General features: G+C 41.2%; 1 protein-coding gene across 12 annotated transcripts in view; it reads left to right on the forward strand.

The window, feature by feature from the left end:
• The first annotated feature begins 2,255 nt into the window (after window positions 1-2,255).
• Lrch3 (leucine rich repeats and calponin homology domain containing 3) overlaps window positions 2,256-17,461 on the forward strand; it is a 107,470-nt gene continuing 92,264 nt past the window's right edge. For all 12 annotated transcript variants that reach the window (XM_041672972.1, XM_041672979.1, XM_041672978.1 and 9 more), the window contains exon 1: window positions 2,256-2,536. In XM_041672972.1, coding sequence (XP_041528906.1) covers window positions 2,275-2,536 — 262 coding nt within the window. In that variant the 5' untranslated portion in view covers window positions 2,256-2,274. The remainder of the gene's footprint in view (window positions 2,537-17,461) is intronic.

A 17,461-nucleotide genomic window follows, 5' to 3' on the forward strand; every position in this document is an offset into this window, starting at 1 on the left:
AAATCCTAATTTTCCCCTCAACATTCTCTTAGGTGTTAATACATAATCTTCTAGCTACTTCTCTGGCTTATTAACTGTTCGTTTGTATGGTCAGCCCTCCCATATCTCCCTGGGATATGGGAGATTTGTGTAGCATCAAGTTTAATTTACTAATGACTTCAAGTCAAACAGACTAGCCTCAACACATCTGGTCAGTTCAGGATTAGCATAGTATGCTGAGATCACAGTGGAGTGGGCATGCCCATAGGAAAAGGGCCATATTACTAACAACGTGTCAGTATTCATGTGAATATATTCATGACAAGGGTAGGATTATATAGAGTTTATGGGTGTGATGTGTGAGTGGGTACACACAGGTCAAAGAATACTTCTCCCTTCCGCCATGGGTGTGTGATGAGCTTTTTCCACCACTGAGCCATCTTCCAGTCCAGCTTAATCTTGTGCTTTTTCCAAGACAGGTATCCTTTTGTAGCTAGACTGACCTGGATCCTCCTGCCTCAACCTCTCAGGTTGTTGAGGTTGCGTTACAAGCATGTGCTGCCGTGCCTGGCTAGCTTAGTATCTTTAAGACTAACAAAGTTTCAGAAAGACCAGAAAATACTTATATTGGATAAACATTACCATGAAATGACTCATTCATAGACATTAATAATTTGTTGAAGGACTAGTTGTGAAGAGCCAGGCCTGGTATCAAGTATCATATACTTGCTTTGTATTCTGAGGACTCAGAAGGCCAAGGCCAGCCTGGGTTACACTGGGACTCTTAAAAAATAAATAAATAAATAAAAGGTTCGTAGAGCAGTTCTCTGAGCACCTTTATTATTGAAACATTTTTACAACTTCTTAAATTTAAGAACTCAGGAAAGTACTCGTCTGGGTTTTCCTGAAGTTGGGTCTTGAATGATGACTAGCTTCTCACAGCTCACTTTTTTTTTTTTTAATGTTCTGGAATGGAGTTTCTCCTTTGTGTCTTAATGCTCTTACATGCATCAAAATCATACCTGATATGTGTTTACTCATCTTCCGTTATGGAATTTTGCTTCCTCTTCATTCCATTCTACCTCCTAATTCTAGAGATTTGGTTCAGAACCATTCTTTTTTTTTTTTTTTTTTTTTTTCTCGAGACAGGGTTTCTCTGTGGCTTTGGAGCCTGTCCTGGAACTAGCTCTGTAGACCAGGCTGGTCTCGAACTCACAGAGATCTGCCTGCCTCTGCCTCCCGAGTGCTGGGATTAAAGGCGTGCACCAACACCGCCCAGCGGTTCAGAACCATTCTTGTGAGAGTTTTCTTTGCTGTGAACTCTGGTAGATAATACTCCCCTCTTCATGTCTTTCTGTAACTGGCCTTCTTGGATTCCACAATAAGGTTAGATTAATTCTTTAGGAAAGAGACTTTATCTGACAGCCCTTCGTATTTTCCACAGCAAATTAAAGTTATTGGTAAGTGAAATTTACATCACATGTTAGGAATGGCTTGAGTTTAAAACAGATTTGGGGAAATAAGAGTATGGTATAGAGATGTCTAACTCGTTTAAATTTGAGTGGTATTTTCAGTTTTTCGTTATCTGAATGGTTTAAGTTTTGGTCTTTCGGTTCTAAATTTAATCCCTACATTTATATTACAGGCAGAGAATTTTGTCTTTCTCTGTTTTGGTTGCAGACTCGGATTTTAGACTTAAACACCTTCATTCTGCTCTAGTCATTGATAAAACCTGCACAAACAGTCATACTATTTAGATGTTTGTTTTCATTACGAGCCCTTTTGTAAAAAGTAGAATCTAAAATACATAACAATTTTTACAAGAATTAGGGACTTTGTAGCCGATCTTCGCAGACAGTCCCCCCCCTCCCTCCAAGGACTGATAGTATTTCTGCAAATCTCAATTTAAATCATTGTTGGTATGGTTACAAGTTGAGAGACAATTTCGGGCACATCCCAAGGAGTCACTCCTAACTGCACAAGTTTCTGGCAGGAGCAGAGCCAACAAATCCTTGCTGTTCAGTGTAATCCACCGCTGAGGGGGGAAGACGGGGTATTGAGAAAGGTTGTTAAAGATGGTTTTTGTAGTGGCCTTTTAGACCGCTAGGAGCTCAGTGTAGAGGGCTGCTGCAGTTCTATGCTGTCCCTTGAGTTTTCCTAGAAAACCTCGGTAAGGGCGGGGCACAGCGCGTCCTGTCCGGGAGTGCTGGCCGGGGTCCGCGAGCCCCTTTCCCCGCCCACCCAGCGGTTCGGGTGGCGCATGCGCAGACCGGCCGGAGAGTTGTTGGCTGGGAAATGGCGGCCGTGGGCTTGGTGGCTGTGGCAGCCGCTGCGGAGTACTCTGGCCCAGTGGCGTCCGGGGGAAACCTCTCCGGTGCAAACTGTGGACCGAGCCCTGGGCTAGGCCCTGGTCCTGGCCCGGGCTCGTGGAGCCGCTCTGTCGACCGAGCCCTGGAGGAGGCGGCGGTCACCGGGGTGCTGAGCCTGAGCGGCCGGAAACTGAGGGAGTTTCCCCGGGGAGCGGCCAACCACGACCTGACGGACACCACCCGGGCCGGTGAGCAGGGCGCAGGCATCCCTGCAGCCCGGAACCGGCGGGGTGGGGAGGGGCTCATCGGGTGGGGGCGTGTGGCGACCGGCTCGAGGCTCCCGTGACCGGGGTAACTGGGGAGGCTGGCGGAACCATGCAATCCCCGACCCCCCGGCCTGGCCAGCCCGGGAGCCTGGGGTGCGGCGGCGCGCAGCATCATCCCCAAAGCCGGGCAACTGACAGGATGATGATCTTTTCTTGAGTCGCTTTCAGAAATCCCGCTATCAGTGCCCCCTGTAGACTTTTGCCCCACCCCGGTGACTTCAGGCCCTCTGGATTTGGGCTACAATTTGACTTTGCTGAGAGTTGGGGATTGTTTGTGGCAAGCAGGATCTTCCATCGTAGGACGGGTGACGCTGGGTGCTGCATTGTCAAAGGACCCATGTCCGCGCTGGCGTTTTCGTGTGTGTGTGTGTGTGTGTGTGTGTGTGTGTGTGTGTAATGTGGACTCTAACGTTGTTAGCTTCATTCTCCGCCTCCATCTGTTGACTTACCGAAAAATACTTGTAAAAATAGCACATCTTTCGGTGCTCATTAATTTCGTTTTCCACTTTGACCTGTCCTCCAAAAAAACGTGAGAAGAAAAACTTCATAGGATATTGTCTACCTCATCTATATTTGCTTTTCCCTTTAAAAACATTACTTCGCCTTATATTGTTTAAGACAGGAAAGAGAGTGGGAATTAAGTATTATTTGGTTTCCTTACTTGTGGGAAACAATGTATGGTGACTGAGGTATTCAGCACACTATAATGTGTTCCTCTTGTGTTTAAATTATGGTTTCCTCGGGGAGTAGATTAAGAATTGAGTCTTTATGTTTTACATACATTAAGGGGAAAGGTACCTTACGAAGTGGTATAAATATTTTGTGTTTGTACAGCTAGTGAATGTGCAATATACATTGTGTCATCCTCATTCTGGTCAATTTTAAAATCTTAAGAGTTAATACTTTCTTAAGCTTCTGTAAGTCAGCAAAGATTGGTAATTATTACATATAATCACTCACGTTGGAAAACAGATAGAACTGGGCTGGTGAAATGGCTTAGTGGGTAAAAAGGCTCTTGCTGCCAAGCCTGACAGCTGGCATTTTATCCCCAGAACCTATATAGTGGAAGGAGAGAACTGGCTCCTGAAAGTTGTCTTCACTTCACACACACACACACACTACTAAACACTAAAAAAAAATTTTGAAAACAAAGATGTTAAATTTCCACTAAAAATTGTTATCCTCAAATTTTTGTTCTGCTTACTAAAGCTTATTTTGGGGAGTTGTCCTTTGAATATAATTTGTATTTTTTTTATCTCGATGGTACTAAAGTCAGACTTGCTAAGGTAAGAGTGCACAGTTACTTGAATCTTGGTGTGTGTGTGTTGGTAGGCATCCTCTAGATTGTCCTGATTCTGCTCGGGAGAGGCGGATGGGCAGAGTGATTTTTATACTGAGGTGAGTCACTTCAGTATTGCTACACTAAGCCTGGAGGGAAAGAAAAAGGTGACAATAGGAGTCTATCTAGCTTATCTTATCTGCTCTTAAGTAATTCTGGAAGTAACAGTTTGAGCCATCAAGAAATAAAAGTTTTATTGACAAAGAAAAACAGACACTTATGAGAAATAATATTTAATCTCAAGGAGAGTTTTCCTTTTTGAGCTCTGGGTTTTTTATGTATATTATTACTCATATGTTAATGTTCTTGCTACTATATTAAGTGAAAGCTGTTATTGTTGGTTGCATTTTCTCTGGTCAAAAGTATAAAAAAAAAGACTAAAAAGATCACAAAGTATTTTATAACCTGTTAGACCAGATTCATTTCTAACTTTGGCAGTTCTTATAATTAGGACAAAAATAGTTTTAAACAGGCAGCTTAATGCCAATGACATAATTTACTGAGTGTTCATTATTTGTTATTCATCCTTAGATGTTTAAACATACTGCCTTGTTAAATATACACAGCATATGAATTAAATATGATTACATCCAGTTTCATAGGAAAAATAACTCAGAGAGATACTCCTACTACTGATAGACTTTTATCTAACTCTGTTTTCTTCACAGTACCAAGTAGCTTCTGTGTTCAGTGAGGCATTGTTTTTCTTCTTGTAGATAGTGAAAGCAAAGCTTAGAGATACTTAATAATGTGCTCAAAGACTTGTAGCCAAGGACAGAGGAAGAGGGTGTTCTTTAAGATCGGAGCCCTGTTTGACATGACTCCAAAACCAGAAGAGGGTGCCAGCTTCCTTGGAGGGCAAGCTACCTGTTGTAGATGCTGGGGATCAGTTCAGGTCCTCCCGCAAGAGCAGTCTGCACACCTAACAGCTGAGCCGTCTCTGCAGCCTGAATTCAGACTTACAGTAGTTAAAATCTATTTTGCTTAGAGTAGATGCGATAGAAGATTTAAAATCATGTAAAATTGTACCAGAGTTTGCTCACAGATTGTTCTTTGATTAAGTATGGAATGTCCGTGGTAGAATTGCTTTTTTCTAAGAATTTGCATCCTATGAAATAGCACTTATTATTACCCATACCATTTATACCTGGACATAATTAGAATTTTCTTGAGTTTCTCTTCCCACAGTTTGTTTAAAAAGGTAGATACTGTTGAGCATGATGGCACATGCCTTTAATCCCAGCACTCGGGAGGCAGGAGCAGAAGGATCTCTGTGAGTTCCAGGACAGCCAGAGCTACAAAGAGAATCCCAGTCTTAAAAACAAACAAACAAAAAATAAATAAATAAAGATAGCCGAGCTGTTGATCCTGAAGAACCAGAAAAGTAATCCTGTTACTATGCTTGGCACTTACTAAGACAACAGTGTTGTCTGTTGTCACAAAATACCAGTGATACTTGGCTTAGGAGGAAATGGAGCTGGAGATGATACTGCTCTTGGAGACTGGTTCCCATCACCCAGAGCAGGCAGTTCACGCCTGCAACTCCAGCCCCAGGAGATCCGAAACCTCTGGCCTCCTGAGGTGCCTGCCCTGGAATGCACATACTCCCCCTTCCCTTACATATAATTAAAGATGATTTTTTTAAAAACAAACTTTTTTTCAAAGGAGGAGGAAAGGCTACTTGGCTCCTTACTTTAGAAGTTTTAGTCCCTGGTCACTTTACTAAGTTACCGAAGCAGAAGAGGTGTGCTGATTTTGTGATGGCCTGGAAACAGAACCAGGAAGGAGCTGGGCTCCCTGCATTTCCTCAAGGACAAAACTCCAGCGACCAAGCTTCCTAACGGTTCCACCATTTCCCAGTAGCATTCCAGGCTGGGACTAGCTTTTCCACACTTACACATTTTCAATGCAGCAAGCCTTTCCCATGATCCAAAATTGTGCTAAGCATACAATTGTGTGGGTTGTGAGTGATAATTTATTGTATTTCATTCCACACATTAGAAAATTGAGACTCAGGAGATGTTAAAATTCAGTCAATCAGGACTTCACAACCAGAAGGCAACAGAATTAGGATTCTCATTCATATTTAGCCAGATATGCTAGTTTATGTTTATAACCCTAATCTTTGGGACGCTGAGGCAGGAAGATCAAGGAGTTGAGGCAGCCTGAGTTATTTAGGAAATTTAGGGCTAGATAGTGAGACCCTGTCCCAAGAATAGTCATATACATATTATTCTAAAGCTTGGGTTTTTTGTTTTGTTTTGTTTTCTTGTTGTTGTTGTTGTTGTCATTTTGGTTTTTTTCTTGGTTTCTCAAGACAGAGTTTCTCAGTAGCTAAGGAACTAGTCCTGGAACTACCTTAGTAGACCAGGCTGGTCTTGAACTCACAGATCTGCCTGCCTTTGCCTTCTGAGTGCTGGGATTAAAGACGTGCGCCACTACCGCCTAGCTAAAGTTTGTATTTTTGATCACGGTGTCATACAATTTTGAAACCTAAGCTTTCTTTTGTTTGCCTAAGACCTTCATTGGTATCATGTGTGGTAGCACCACTAGTTAGTGGTGTACAGCCAAAAACAATACAACCCTGGACCTTTAGAATAAAATTGGTGCTAGAGCATAAATTCAAGAAAATTATAGTAAAAGTTCAGAGATTCTGATTCTTTCTCTAAGAATAGAAGAGTGAGTCTTCTGGCATTTTGAAAAGGTGGAAGGATCACCCCGAGGAAAAGCAAACAAAATTTATTAATTAGACCTGTTCCAGAGTTCATAGCTTTCTAAAGCCTGGAGGAGCTATGGTGTCCATCCTAGTTACTTCACGGAGTAGAAGCCATCTCAGTTTAAATGATGTGCTTTAGCTTGTACAGTGAGATGACCAGATAAGTAGTATTTCGCAGACAGCAAGCATGAGTCATAGTTGAAAGTGTAAGAAATGGCTTTTGTATGGGAGACAGAAAACAAGAAACAGGAGGAGTGGGGATGGGGAGGGAAGAATTAGATTTCACACTTGAGAAGAAAGTAAATGGAGATGTAATAGGTGCACTAACATAATGCAATGTCATCAAAGTCATGAGAACTGAGACTCTAAATAATGAATACTTATTTCCTAAGCAAGAAGAATGGAGACATCTAAAATGCCATTTAATTTGTCAAGAATGCAATCTGTAACCCACAAAATGATGGTTTTATAAGTCTTGGAAATATGTACCAGAGCGCCAGGTCTTAAGTGGAAATAATGTGGTTTTTTAAATATCAGTCATGATATGTGTATATACATGAATTTTTCTAGAACTGTGCTTTTCAGTGTGATAGTCATTAGCCATAGATGCTATTAAAAATATTTTTAGACCTAGAGGTACTTGCTGTAGTAATAAGAGGCGGCGGGGCTGCATCCCCAGCACCCCGGCAGCCTGGCTAGCTTATGCTCCGAAATAACAACACACAAACTGTATTCATTTAAACACTGCTTGGCCCATTCTCTTCTAGGCTAATTCTCACATATTAATTTAGCCCATTTCTAATCATCTGTGTTAGCACCCCAAGGTGCGCTTACCGGGAAGATTCTAGCCTATGTCCATCCTGGTTGGAGCTTCATCCCGGGAGCGGTGCATGGCGTCTCTCTCAGGCGTCTGCTCCCGAGAGAAGAGCTGTTGAGACTGAGCTCACTTCCTGTTCCTCCCAGCGTTCTGTTCTGTTTACTCCTCCCACCTATCTTCTAACCAATAAAATGGGCCAAGGCAGTTCCTTTATTAGCCAATGACCTTCCTCCATCAACTTGCCTATAATCTTAGCACTTAGAAGACTGAGCAGGATAGGGAATTTAAGACCAGCCTAAGATAGCTAGTGAGAACTTGTTTCAATCAAGCAACTAATGAATGAGTGAATGAATGAATGAATGAAGCTGAACATGTGCCTGTGCTCCAGATACTCGAGCCGCTAAGGAGGGTTACTCGAGCACAGGAATTTGAATCTTGTATCAGACAACAGTGAGCAACATAATGAGATTTTATCTCAAAATATATATCTATTAAAAATAAAAGATTAGCCAGGCAATAGTGGCACACACCTTTAAGCCCAGAATTCGAGAGGAAGAGGCAGGTAAATCTGTGAGTTTGAGGTCAACCTGGTTTACAGAGTGAATTTCAGGACAGCTGGGGCTACATGGAGAAACCGTCTCAAAAAAAAAAAAAAAAGCAAACCAAATAAATAAATAAAAGATTTAGGCCAGAGAGATAGCTCAGTGTACAAAGGCACTTGCCCACCAAGTCTGATAATCTTTTTCTTTCTTTTTATTTTTATTTTCTTTCCTTCTTCCCCATTTATTCTTTGTGGATTTCACATCACGCATCTGGATCTCATTCATTTCCCTGTCCCTCCATATCTGCCCATTGTCATTGCAATACTCACCCAAAATAAAATAAAATGTAAGAGAAAAAAAAGGAAAAAATCTCATCATGGAAGCTGTAGTGCGACTCAGTGAGTCGTGCAGTAAACCCTTTTGTCCATACATCTTCACTTGCAAGTGTTCATTGCAAAGAGTCATTGGCCTGGTTCGAGGCCTCTGGTTTCTGCTACACTCTTGATGTCCCTCTCTGGGACTCCTCTTAGATATCCTGTTATCCTGTGTTGCGACATTCCTACAACTTTGGGTCTGTAGGACTGGTCCCTTTACATACTCCAGCAGATCATAGATGAAGTGGATGTTGGGGTGAGTCAACTCATAACCCTGGTTCTGGGCCTGGGTAGTTTCCGAGTTGGCCAACCCCCCCCCCCCCCAGTTCTCCCCCATCCTTACTACCTGGGTGAGCTCTCCAGGTCTCCAGGATAGTTCACCCATTGCAGTAATGAGCAAGGGGCGGGACTTGTTCTGCTTTCACCTCAGGGTCTTCTCTCCCACACCTGGACCATCAGAGCCATCTCAACTATGTTGCCCAGGTGAGGTGCAGGGGCCACTCTCCTGAGTGCTGCAGCTGATGAGGGACAGACAGTTCTCCCACTTTTATGACCTTAGGGCCATCTCTACCACCTACCACAGGTGGGGGAGGAGCATTCTCTCTCTCTCTCTCTCTCTCTCTCTCTCTCTCTCTCTCTCACACACACACACACACACACACACACACTCCTGCCCACTCCGCTATATAGCAGGTGACAGGCGGGGCCACATCTTCCATGCTCAAGTTCTCAGGGTGGGTTTACTTGTACCACCGTCAATAGGGTCAGCTCTGCTGTGCTGGCCAGGCAAAGTGCAGGGTCCACTGTCCCGAGTGAAACCTGTTAATTTCAAGTGATCCCTAGAACATGTGTCCTGGGAAGAAAGAACTAACTCCAGGCAGGTTGTCTTCTGACTTCCACATGTACACTGTGACACACACATGTGCACCTGAATGTGCACAAACACATAAATACACACACACAAAAAACGTAAAATTTAAAATCTGCGCTGTAGAGCCAGCTCACTGATTAGAGCACTTGTTACTCGTCTAGAGGATCTAGGTTTGGGTGTCAGCACACATGTGACTCACGATCATTCATAACTACAGTTCTAGGAGATCTAACACTCTCTTCTGACTTCTCTGGGCACCAGGCACACATGTGATACCCCAATATACGTGCAGGTTAAACACTTAAACACATAAAAAAATCTTAATTTCAAGTAGAGTATTTGCCTACGCATGTGTAACTGGGCTGCATCTTATATTACATACAGCATCTTATATCCAGAATGAATGGGTAGATGGGTACATGGGTGGGTAGGTGGATGGATGGATGGATGGATGGATGGAAAATAGGTTCTTGAGTTTTTCTAACTACATTTCAGGTACTCAGGAGATGTTTCATATTGGACAGTTTTGTCTGTTATATTGAACTACATAGAACTGATAGAACTTTTTAAAATCATCAAATAAATAAGTAGAACCTTTCATCGCTGTAGAGAATTATATTTGGCAGTGAAATTGAGGTATAATAAATGGAACTAGAATTTTTCTGTATTGTTTATATTGTAGACCATACTTACCTTGGCAGTTTATTGTATCTGTGAAAATAGTAAGGCGGCGTTGTGACAGCTGTTGAGTAGAGGCTTAGAAGGTGAGGGCAGAGGCAAAGGGGTGGTGACACAAAAGCAGGACTCAGTTATAAGATCCTCACAAGCATGCCAACAAAGAGGTCTATGGAATTGTTTCTTTCATAAAAATGCGCCTTTAATCCCAGTTCTTAAGAGGCAGAGGCAGGCGGATCTCTGTGAGTTCAAGGCCAGCCTGGTCTACAAGAGCTAGTTCCAGGACAGGCTTCAAAGATACAGAGAAACCCTGTCTCGAAAAACAACAACAAAACCTCAATATGTTGGACTAAGGAGATGACTTAGAGGGTTAAATGTTTGCCTTGCAAGCCTGATGACCTGAGTTCAGGTCCACAGAACTCAAGTAAAAGCTGGACACAGTTGCGGTAGCATTTTTAATCCCATCCTGCCCTGTCAGGTAGTGAGAAGTGAAGACAGGAGAAGCCAACTAGCCTGTGTGACCATTGTGAATAAGAGAGACCATGTCTCAAAGTGGAGGGCAAGGAGTGACACTTGAGGTTGTCCTCTGACTTCCATATCCTTGTGCCTTTACATACACACACACACACACACACGAGAAATTTAAAAGCTGAAGTCTTTGATGCTAGTAGAGTTTCATCTTCATGCTTCTTCTCTTTCTGCCTCAAAAACAAGTACAAGTTGTATACTATATTAACACTGTGGAAAAGGGACCTGGCATAAAAAGATTTTCATTATTAGATCACACACATAAATACTCATACACACTCATGTATTTATAAAGAGGGACAGACTATGGTGGTGTTAGGAATCGTGGTAGTTTAGTATAAAGCTATTTAAAAATAAGATTTCAGTTGAAGTTTCAGGGAGAAAATTCATGGTTCTCTGTACTGGGATGACTTTTGAAACGAGAAGGGTAAATAGTAGGATGGTGACCACAGAGTCAGTGTGGAGACTGAAATAATGCCAGCAGCATTCAGCCAAGATTTTTTCAAGTTCTGATTTCTTTTACATATGTGTCTTTTGGAGGTAGAGTAATATTAAATATAGCCCTTAAGTTATGTAGCATCAGATACTCTTTTCGGTTCATTTATGAGGCAGTTATTCCATTTTGCTTGAGGAAAAGAGTTTTGTAAATAGAATAATTCAAGCAAAAGAATATTATTTTGAATTTCTTTTTTTTAATATTTATTTATTTATTATGTATACAATAATCTGTCTGTGTGTATGTCTGCAGGCCAGAAGAGGGCACCAGACCTCAGTACAGATGGTTGTGAGCCACCATGTGGTTGCTGGGAATTGAACTCAGGACCTTTGGAAGAGCAGGCAATGCTCTTAACCACTGAGCCATCTCTCCAGCCCCTATTTTGAATTTCTAAAGAAGCCAATAGCTTCTAATCCTAGTACTCAGGAGGTAGAGAGACAGGAAGGTTAGAAGTTCAGCGTCATTCTTGATTACATGGCAAGTTTGAGGCCAGCCATGAAAAGAATGTATGTACATACATACATACAATCCATAGTCTTAGGCTTCACAGACACACACACACACACATACTATCTTATAGACGACAAATTTTCCACTGAAGACACATTTTAGAGAACAGTTTGCACTTCATAAAGAGAAGCCACATGTGAAAAAGGCTTATTTTCAATAAATGCATATAGTATGTAGAACATCATAGGATTTCTGCAAACAAAAAGAGAGCTGAGGAAGCATTTGAGCTTTACCAAAGAGGAATTCCAAATGGCCAATAAATATGTGGGAAAGTGCTTATCCTCCTCAGTGACTGGAAAATAACCACACTGAGGTCCCACTGACAGAGCTGGGAATACCACACACCAGAGAGAAGGGAAAGAGTGGAGACACTCATGTCCTGCTCATGGAAGTGGGAGTTGAAATCAGCACTGACTTTGAAAACAAGTTTGGATTGTCCAGCACAGTTAAAAGTGCATATGCTCTGTGGTCTAGAAAGTCAACTCTGAGATACATCCTTCAAAGACACGTGTGTTTATGTCTGCATGTGGGCATCATGTAAATGTCTATAGCAGTATTCATGTTCTACAACTCCGGTGAGTCAGTTGTGAAACATCTGTTTATGTGACTTCCTAGCAGTGAAAATGAATTGAGTTGCTACAACATGTTTATTGCATGGTCAAGCCATAGAAATAATGCTGAACATGATGTTTGACACAATATGTGTAGTTTAAATAAACATTAAGATTATAAAGAAAAATCAAGGATATGTTTACCTTAAAAATCAGTGTGCTGGTTTGTAGATGGAGACTGCTTGTTTGTTACCGGCCACCCAGACCCGAATAATCACACAAAACTATATTAATTACAATATGGTTTGACCAATGTCTCAGTTGTATTCCTAGCTACCTCTATCTTAAATTAACCCATTTCTATTTATGTATCATCATGAGGCTATAACCTCCCTGTAAGGTTTTAGCATCTGTCTCCTTGGCAGCTACATGGCGTCTCTCTGACTCCATCTACTCTCTCTATATATCTCTGCTCAGATTTCCTGCCTAGCTTTACTCTGCTAAGCCATCGGCTGAAAAAGCTTTATTCATCAACCTATAAAAACAGCACATATATAGCGAGACAGCCCACATCACTGGTTCAACAGGAGAAGTGAGAAGGAATCAGGAAGGGCTGCAGCAGGGTTAAGGTCAAACGTCTTCTGAAGCTTGGGGGTCAGGTTTGTCCAACTGATGGTAAAGTGATTGCTGGGTCATAAAGTCGTTTTTTACAGAGTACAAGACTTGCCTTTTCTTACATCCTCATCAACACTTCTCATTTTTGTCTTTTTAACAATAACCATTCTGACAGGTGGTGAGGTATCTTGTGTTTTCATTTTTGTTTTTTTCTGGTAATTAGTGATATTGAACACCTTTTCCCATTTAATTATATCTATCTAGCTTCTTTGTCAGTTCAACTTTTTATTACATTGTATTTTGTGGGGGGGGGGGGTGTGTGCAAGGGCTACCTTGTACATGCTGTGAATGTATATGTAGGGTCCTGGACAGTCTGTAGGATCACCTTGTGGGCCCCAAGGATTGAACTCAGGTTATCAGGCTTGGTAGCAAGAGAAGCCATCTTGCCAGCTATCTTTATTCATTCCCCCCCCCCCCCTTTTCTTTTGGTATTCTGAGAGAAGGTTTCTCTGTATAACAGCTCTTGCCGTCCTAGACCTCAACTTGTAGACCAGGCTGGCCTTGAACTCACAGAGATTGGTCTGCCTCTACCTCCTGAGAACCACCTACTGCCACTACCGCCTAGCATCTTTGTCCATTCATAATTAGGTTATTTTCTTGGTATTGAGTTAGAGTTTGTTACTTGGAGTTGTTTGCTTTCTGTATGTATTTAGGACCATTTGTTTACTCTACCTTTTGTTGCCTTTTATGGAAGGGTCACTTCCAAAACATTCTCTAGACAAATATCATGGATTCTTCCCTCTTTTTTTTTTTTTAATTTTTGTCTTTTGGGTGGTTTTTTTTATTTATTTTTTATTTTTTTGAAACAGGGTCTCACTATATAGCCCTGGCTGTCCTGGAAACCACTCTGTAGACCAGGCTGATCTTCAGTTTACAGAGATCCTGCTCTCCTGGGATTAAAGGTGGCGTCCTGGGAAGTCACAACCAGCTTCTCCTGTTTTATTCTAGTAGTTTTGTAGTTTCAGGTCTTACATTTAGATTTGTAATAACATTTTGGGTTGATCTTTTTACATGGTGTAGGAGTCTAATTACATTTTTGATATTATCTTATTTTATGTGTATTTGGTTTTGCGTGTGTACACCACATATGGGTGCCTGGTGCCCAGGGTAGTCAGAAGAGGTCATCTGATCCCCTGGAACTGGCGTTACAGACGATTGTGAGTTGCCATATGTGTGCTGAGAACTGAATACTGGTCTTTTGCAAGAGCAGCAAGTGCTCTCAATTGTTGAGTCATCTCTCCGTGCTCCGATTTCAGTCTTCTGCATGTGGATATCCAAGATCATTTACTAAAGGGCTTGCTTTTTCCCATTGTGATTCTTGGTAGAGTCTTTTGACCAAAAAAATATGGGAATTTATTTCTGGGCTGTAGCCTTTTCCACTGGCTGTGTATTTTCATGCTATTGCCATTCCATTTTAAGGGCTACACTCTGGCCGGATTTGGGCAGTATAATGCCTCTAACTTTGTTCTTTTTGCCTAGAATTGTTTTGGCTCTTTAAGGTTTTTCTGGTTACATAAACATTTTAGGACTGGTTTTTTGTTTTTTTGGTTTTTTTTCTGGCCATAGGAATTGAACCCAGGGGTTTTTGTTTACTTTTGTTTGTAAAGACAGAGCCTTGGTGCTGGAGAAATGGCTTAGAGGTAAAGAGCACTGGCTGCTCTTCCAGAGGTCCTGAGTTCAATTCCCAGCAACCACATGGTGGCTCACAACCATCTGTAATAAGATCTGGTATCCTCTTCTGGCCTGCAAGATACATGCAGGAAGATTCCTGTATACATAATAAATAAAAAATCTTTAAAAAAAAAAAGACAGAGCCTTAATGTGTTGCATAGGCTATGATCAGGAGACCCTCTGCCTGAGGCCTCCTGATTAGTTGGGAGTACACACAAGTGCCAGTATATCCAACTAATTGTAGTATTGTTTCTGTGAAAAATGTCACTTTAAAAAAAGTTGCTGAATGGAAGAGATGGGGGTTTGTCGAATGCCTTTAATCCCAGCACTGGGGAGGTAGAGGCTGGTGACGTAATCTCTGTACATTTGAGGCCCCCCTGACAGGACAGCCAAGGCTACAGCGAAACACTGTCTTGAAAAACAAAAACAAACAAACAAACAAACAAAAAAACAGACAGAAGAAAGTGTCATTTTACCAGGGATTTCCTTTAAGTAGTACGAGCATTTTGATAATAGTAACAGTTCCTGTAATCCATGAACATGGGTTGTGTGGGTTGTGTAAGTGTGTGTGTGTGTGTGTGTGTTCCTCTTCAGTTTCTTTCATCAGTATTTTATAGGTTTTGGGGCACAAACTTTCTCCTTTGTTAAATTTGTTCGAGGTGTAAATCTCATTTGTTCATGTGAATGTTCATTTTAATGTGTTGTTGAATTCATTTTGTTAGTGTTTTGTTGAGGGCTTTTGCATTTATATCAATCAGGGATGTTTTCCCGTGCTTTTGTTTTCTTACACCCTGTTTATGGCTTTGGTAAAGTAATCCCTGCTTTGTAAAATGAGCTGGCAACTATTATTTCTTGCTCTTTGAGACAAGGTGTCACTTTATAGCCTTGCTTAGCCTAGAACTGGATAGCAAATCTAGTGAGATCTGTGTGCATCTGCTTCCCAAGTGCTGGGATTAAAGGCAGGTGCTACTACACCTGGCAGATGAGTATTCTTTAAAGATTTATTTTTATTATTTTTAGTTGTGTGTGGACCGTATGTGTACAGAAGTGCAGGTGCCTGTAGAGTTCAGGGGTATGGAACCCTTTGGAGCTGAATAGAAGGCAGTTGTGAGCCACCTGACCTTGGTGCTGGGAGTCAAACTCTGGTCCTCTGGAAGAGCCAGAGTGTAAACTCTTTAACTGCCCATCTCCTCAGCCCAAGATTAGTAGTATACTTTAAATGCAGTGAAATTATGAAGTCCTTGGCTTTTATTGAATGAGAAACTTTGTTACTGAGCCATTCTCTTTAGTCTCTTAATCTGTTCAAACTATGTTTTTATGATTCATGTTTGATGAGTTGCTTCCTAGGAAATTTACCATCCCTTAGAAAACAAACTGGTAGATGAGAAAATGAGATTCAGAAATGATAGCTGATTTTTTGTAACTAGGTTTAGTGTATAGTTCAATCAGAGCATCTTTAAGGATACTACTAGTGTTTCCATCCTTTTGTACCTAGGTTTAGTGTATAGTTCAATCAGAGCATCTTTAAGGATACTACTAGTGTTTACATCCTTTTGGTGTAAAAAAAGACTCAGATGACCTTCTTTAATTGATGTCATGGGCAGTTAGTCAGTGCCCAAAATAAAACCATTAGCAATGTAATAATTTCTGAGTCTCACAGAGTTATAAGGTTCTTACAAAATAAAGTAGGTTTTCTGTGTTTATCTGGTATATATAATTTGATAATTGTGCATGTCTCACTTACTTTAAGAGAATCCTGATAACATGGTGATTTGTTTTTATTTTTTGAGATAGGGCCTTATATAGCCCAGTCTGGCTCAAACTCTTTATGTAGCTTAGATGTCTTTAAATTCCTGCTCTTCCTCTTCTTCCTTCTAAGTACTAGGATTATAAGCATGTTCTTGCTTTGCTTTTCTTCTTTCTTTGTAGTAAATTTATAAATTCTGGCCAATTTAGTTTCATTTGATTTGGCTTATCTCACACTGTAGCCCAGGCTGTCCTGGTCTTACAGCTGTGAACCCCTGTCGCTGACTGATGAAGCTAGAGCCTGTTGGTTGTTGGAGGTGAGTGTGCATGAAGTCACCTGTCAGTCTTAGAGCAGTGCAGCCCTAGAATGTAACCTGTGGAGTCTGATTCCGACCGTGGAGTCTCTTAAGGCTGCATGTGGAACATGCATCCTAATGGTTCAAGGTGCAAAAGATGGACAAGAACCATCTCTTGGGAAAGAATTCCTGAGGCTTTATTATTTTAAAATTTAAATAATTTTTAAAACTTAATTTTAATAATTTAAAATAATGAAGGTTAATAATTTTTTATGTTTCTTTGAAAGTCTGCTGCTCTTCCACATAAAATGATTAAAGTTGTCCTTAATGTCATTGAGTCTGGCTTTAGTTGCCATGTGAGATGATATAAAATGAGGCTCCAAAAATCTTCATTCTTTTGTTCACTAAAGGGAACCAAGGCTTCGTACAGATAAAGGTGCCTCGTTTAGAGAACATGTGAAGCAAGTTGGACATGGAGAATGTTTTATTCTGGCCTGCACCTTCTGTGTTTTTTAGGAGCAGCGTTAGGGAAGCAGGCCTACCAGGTATAGTCATTTATAAATATCTGTGGGGATGGGGTAGGCGTAGGAGGTAAAGTGCTGATCATAATGTGAAAACTTTTTATGAAAAGCTTTATTACAAGTTTAAAAACTATCACACAAATACAGAGAGAAAGAGAGAACAAAGGAAAGCTAGATGTGATGTATGCCTGGAATCCCACAGTACGTGAGAGGTGGAAGATCAATTCAAGGTTATCCTTCGTTGTATAGCAAACTCAAAGCCAGCCTTGGTTATGTAAGAACCCATTTAAAACAAACAAACCAAGAAATTAGTAAATAAATAGAAATTTTGGGAACAGGGGGACTAGGATAGGGAACATGAGTAAGACTCGGAAAGCACATCCCCAACTCTTGCCAATATAATTGGTTTTAACCTTCCTGTCTGTATTAGTTGCTTTTCCACTGCTGTAGTAGAGTGTCTCAGGTAGAGGGATGTATAAAGAAAAGAGGTTTATTTAGCTCACAGTTCTGTAGGTCTGA

The sequence above is a fragment of the Microtus oregoni genome, unplaced genomic scaffold (assembly GCF_018167655.1).
Source record: "Microtus oregoni isolate MIOR12 unplaced genomic scaffold, Mior012 000023F_ref0000262, whole genome shotgun sequence".
NCBI classification, from domain to species: Eukaryota; Metazoa; Chordata; class Mammalia; order Rodentia; family Cricetidae; genus Microtus; species Microtus oregoni.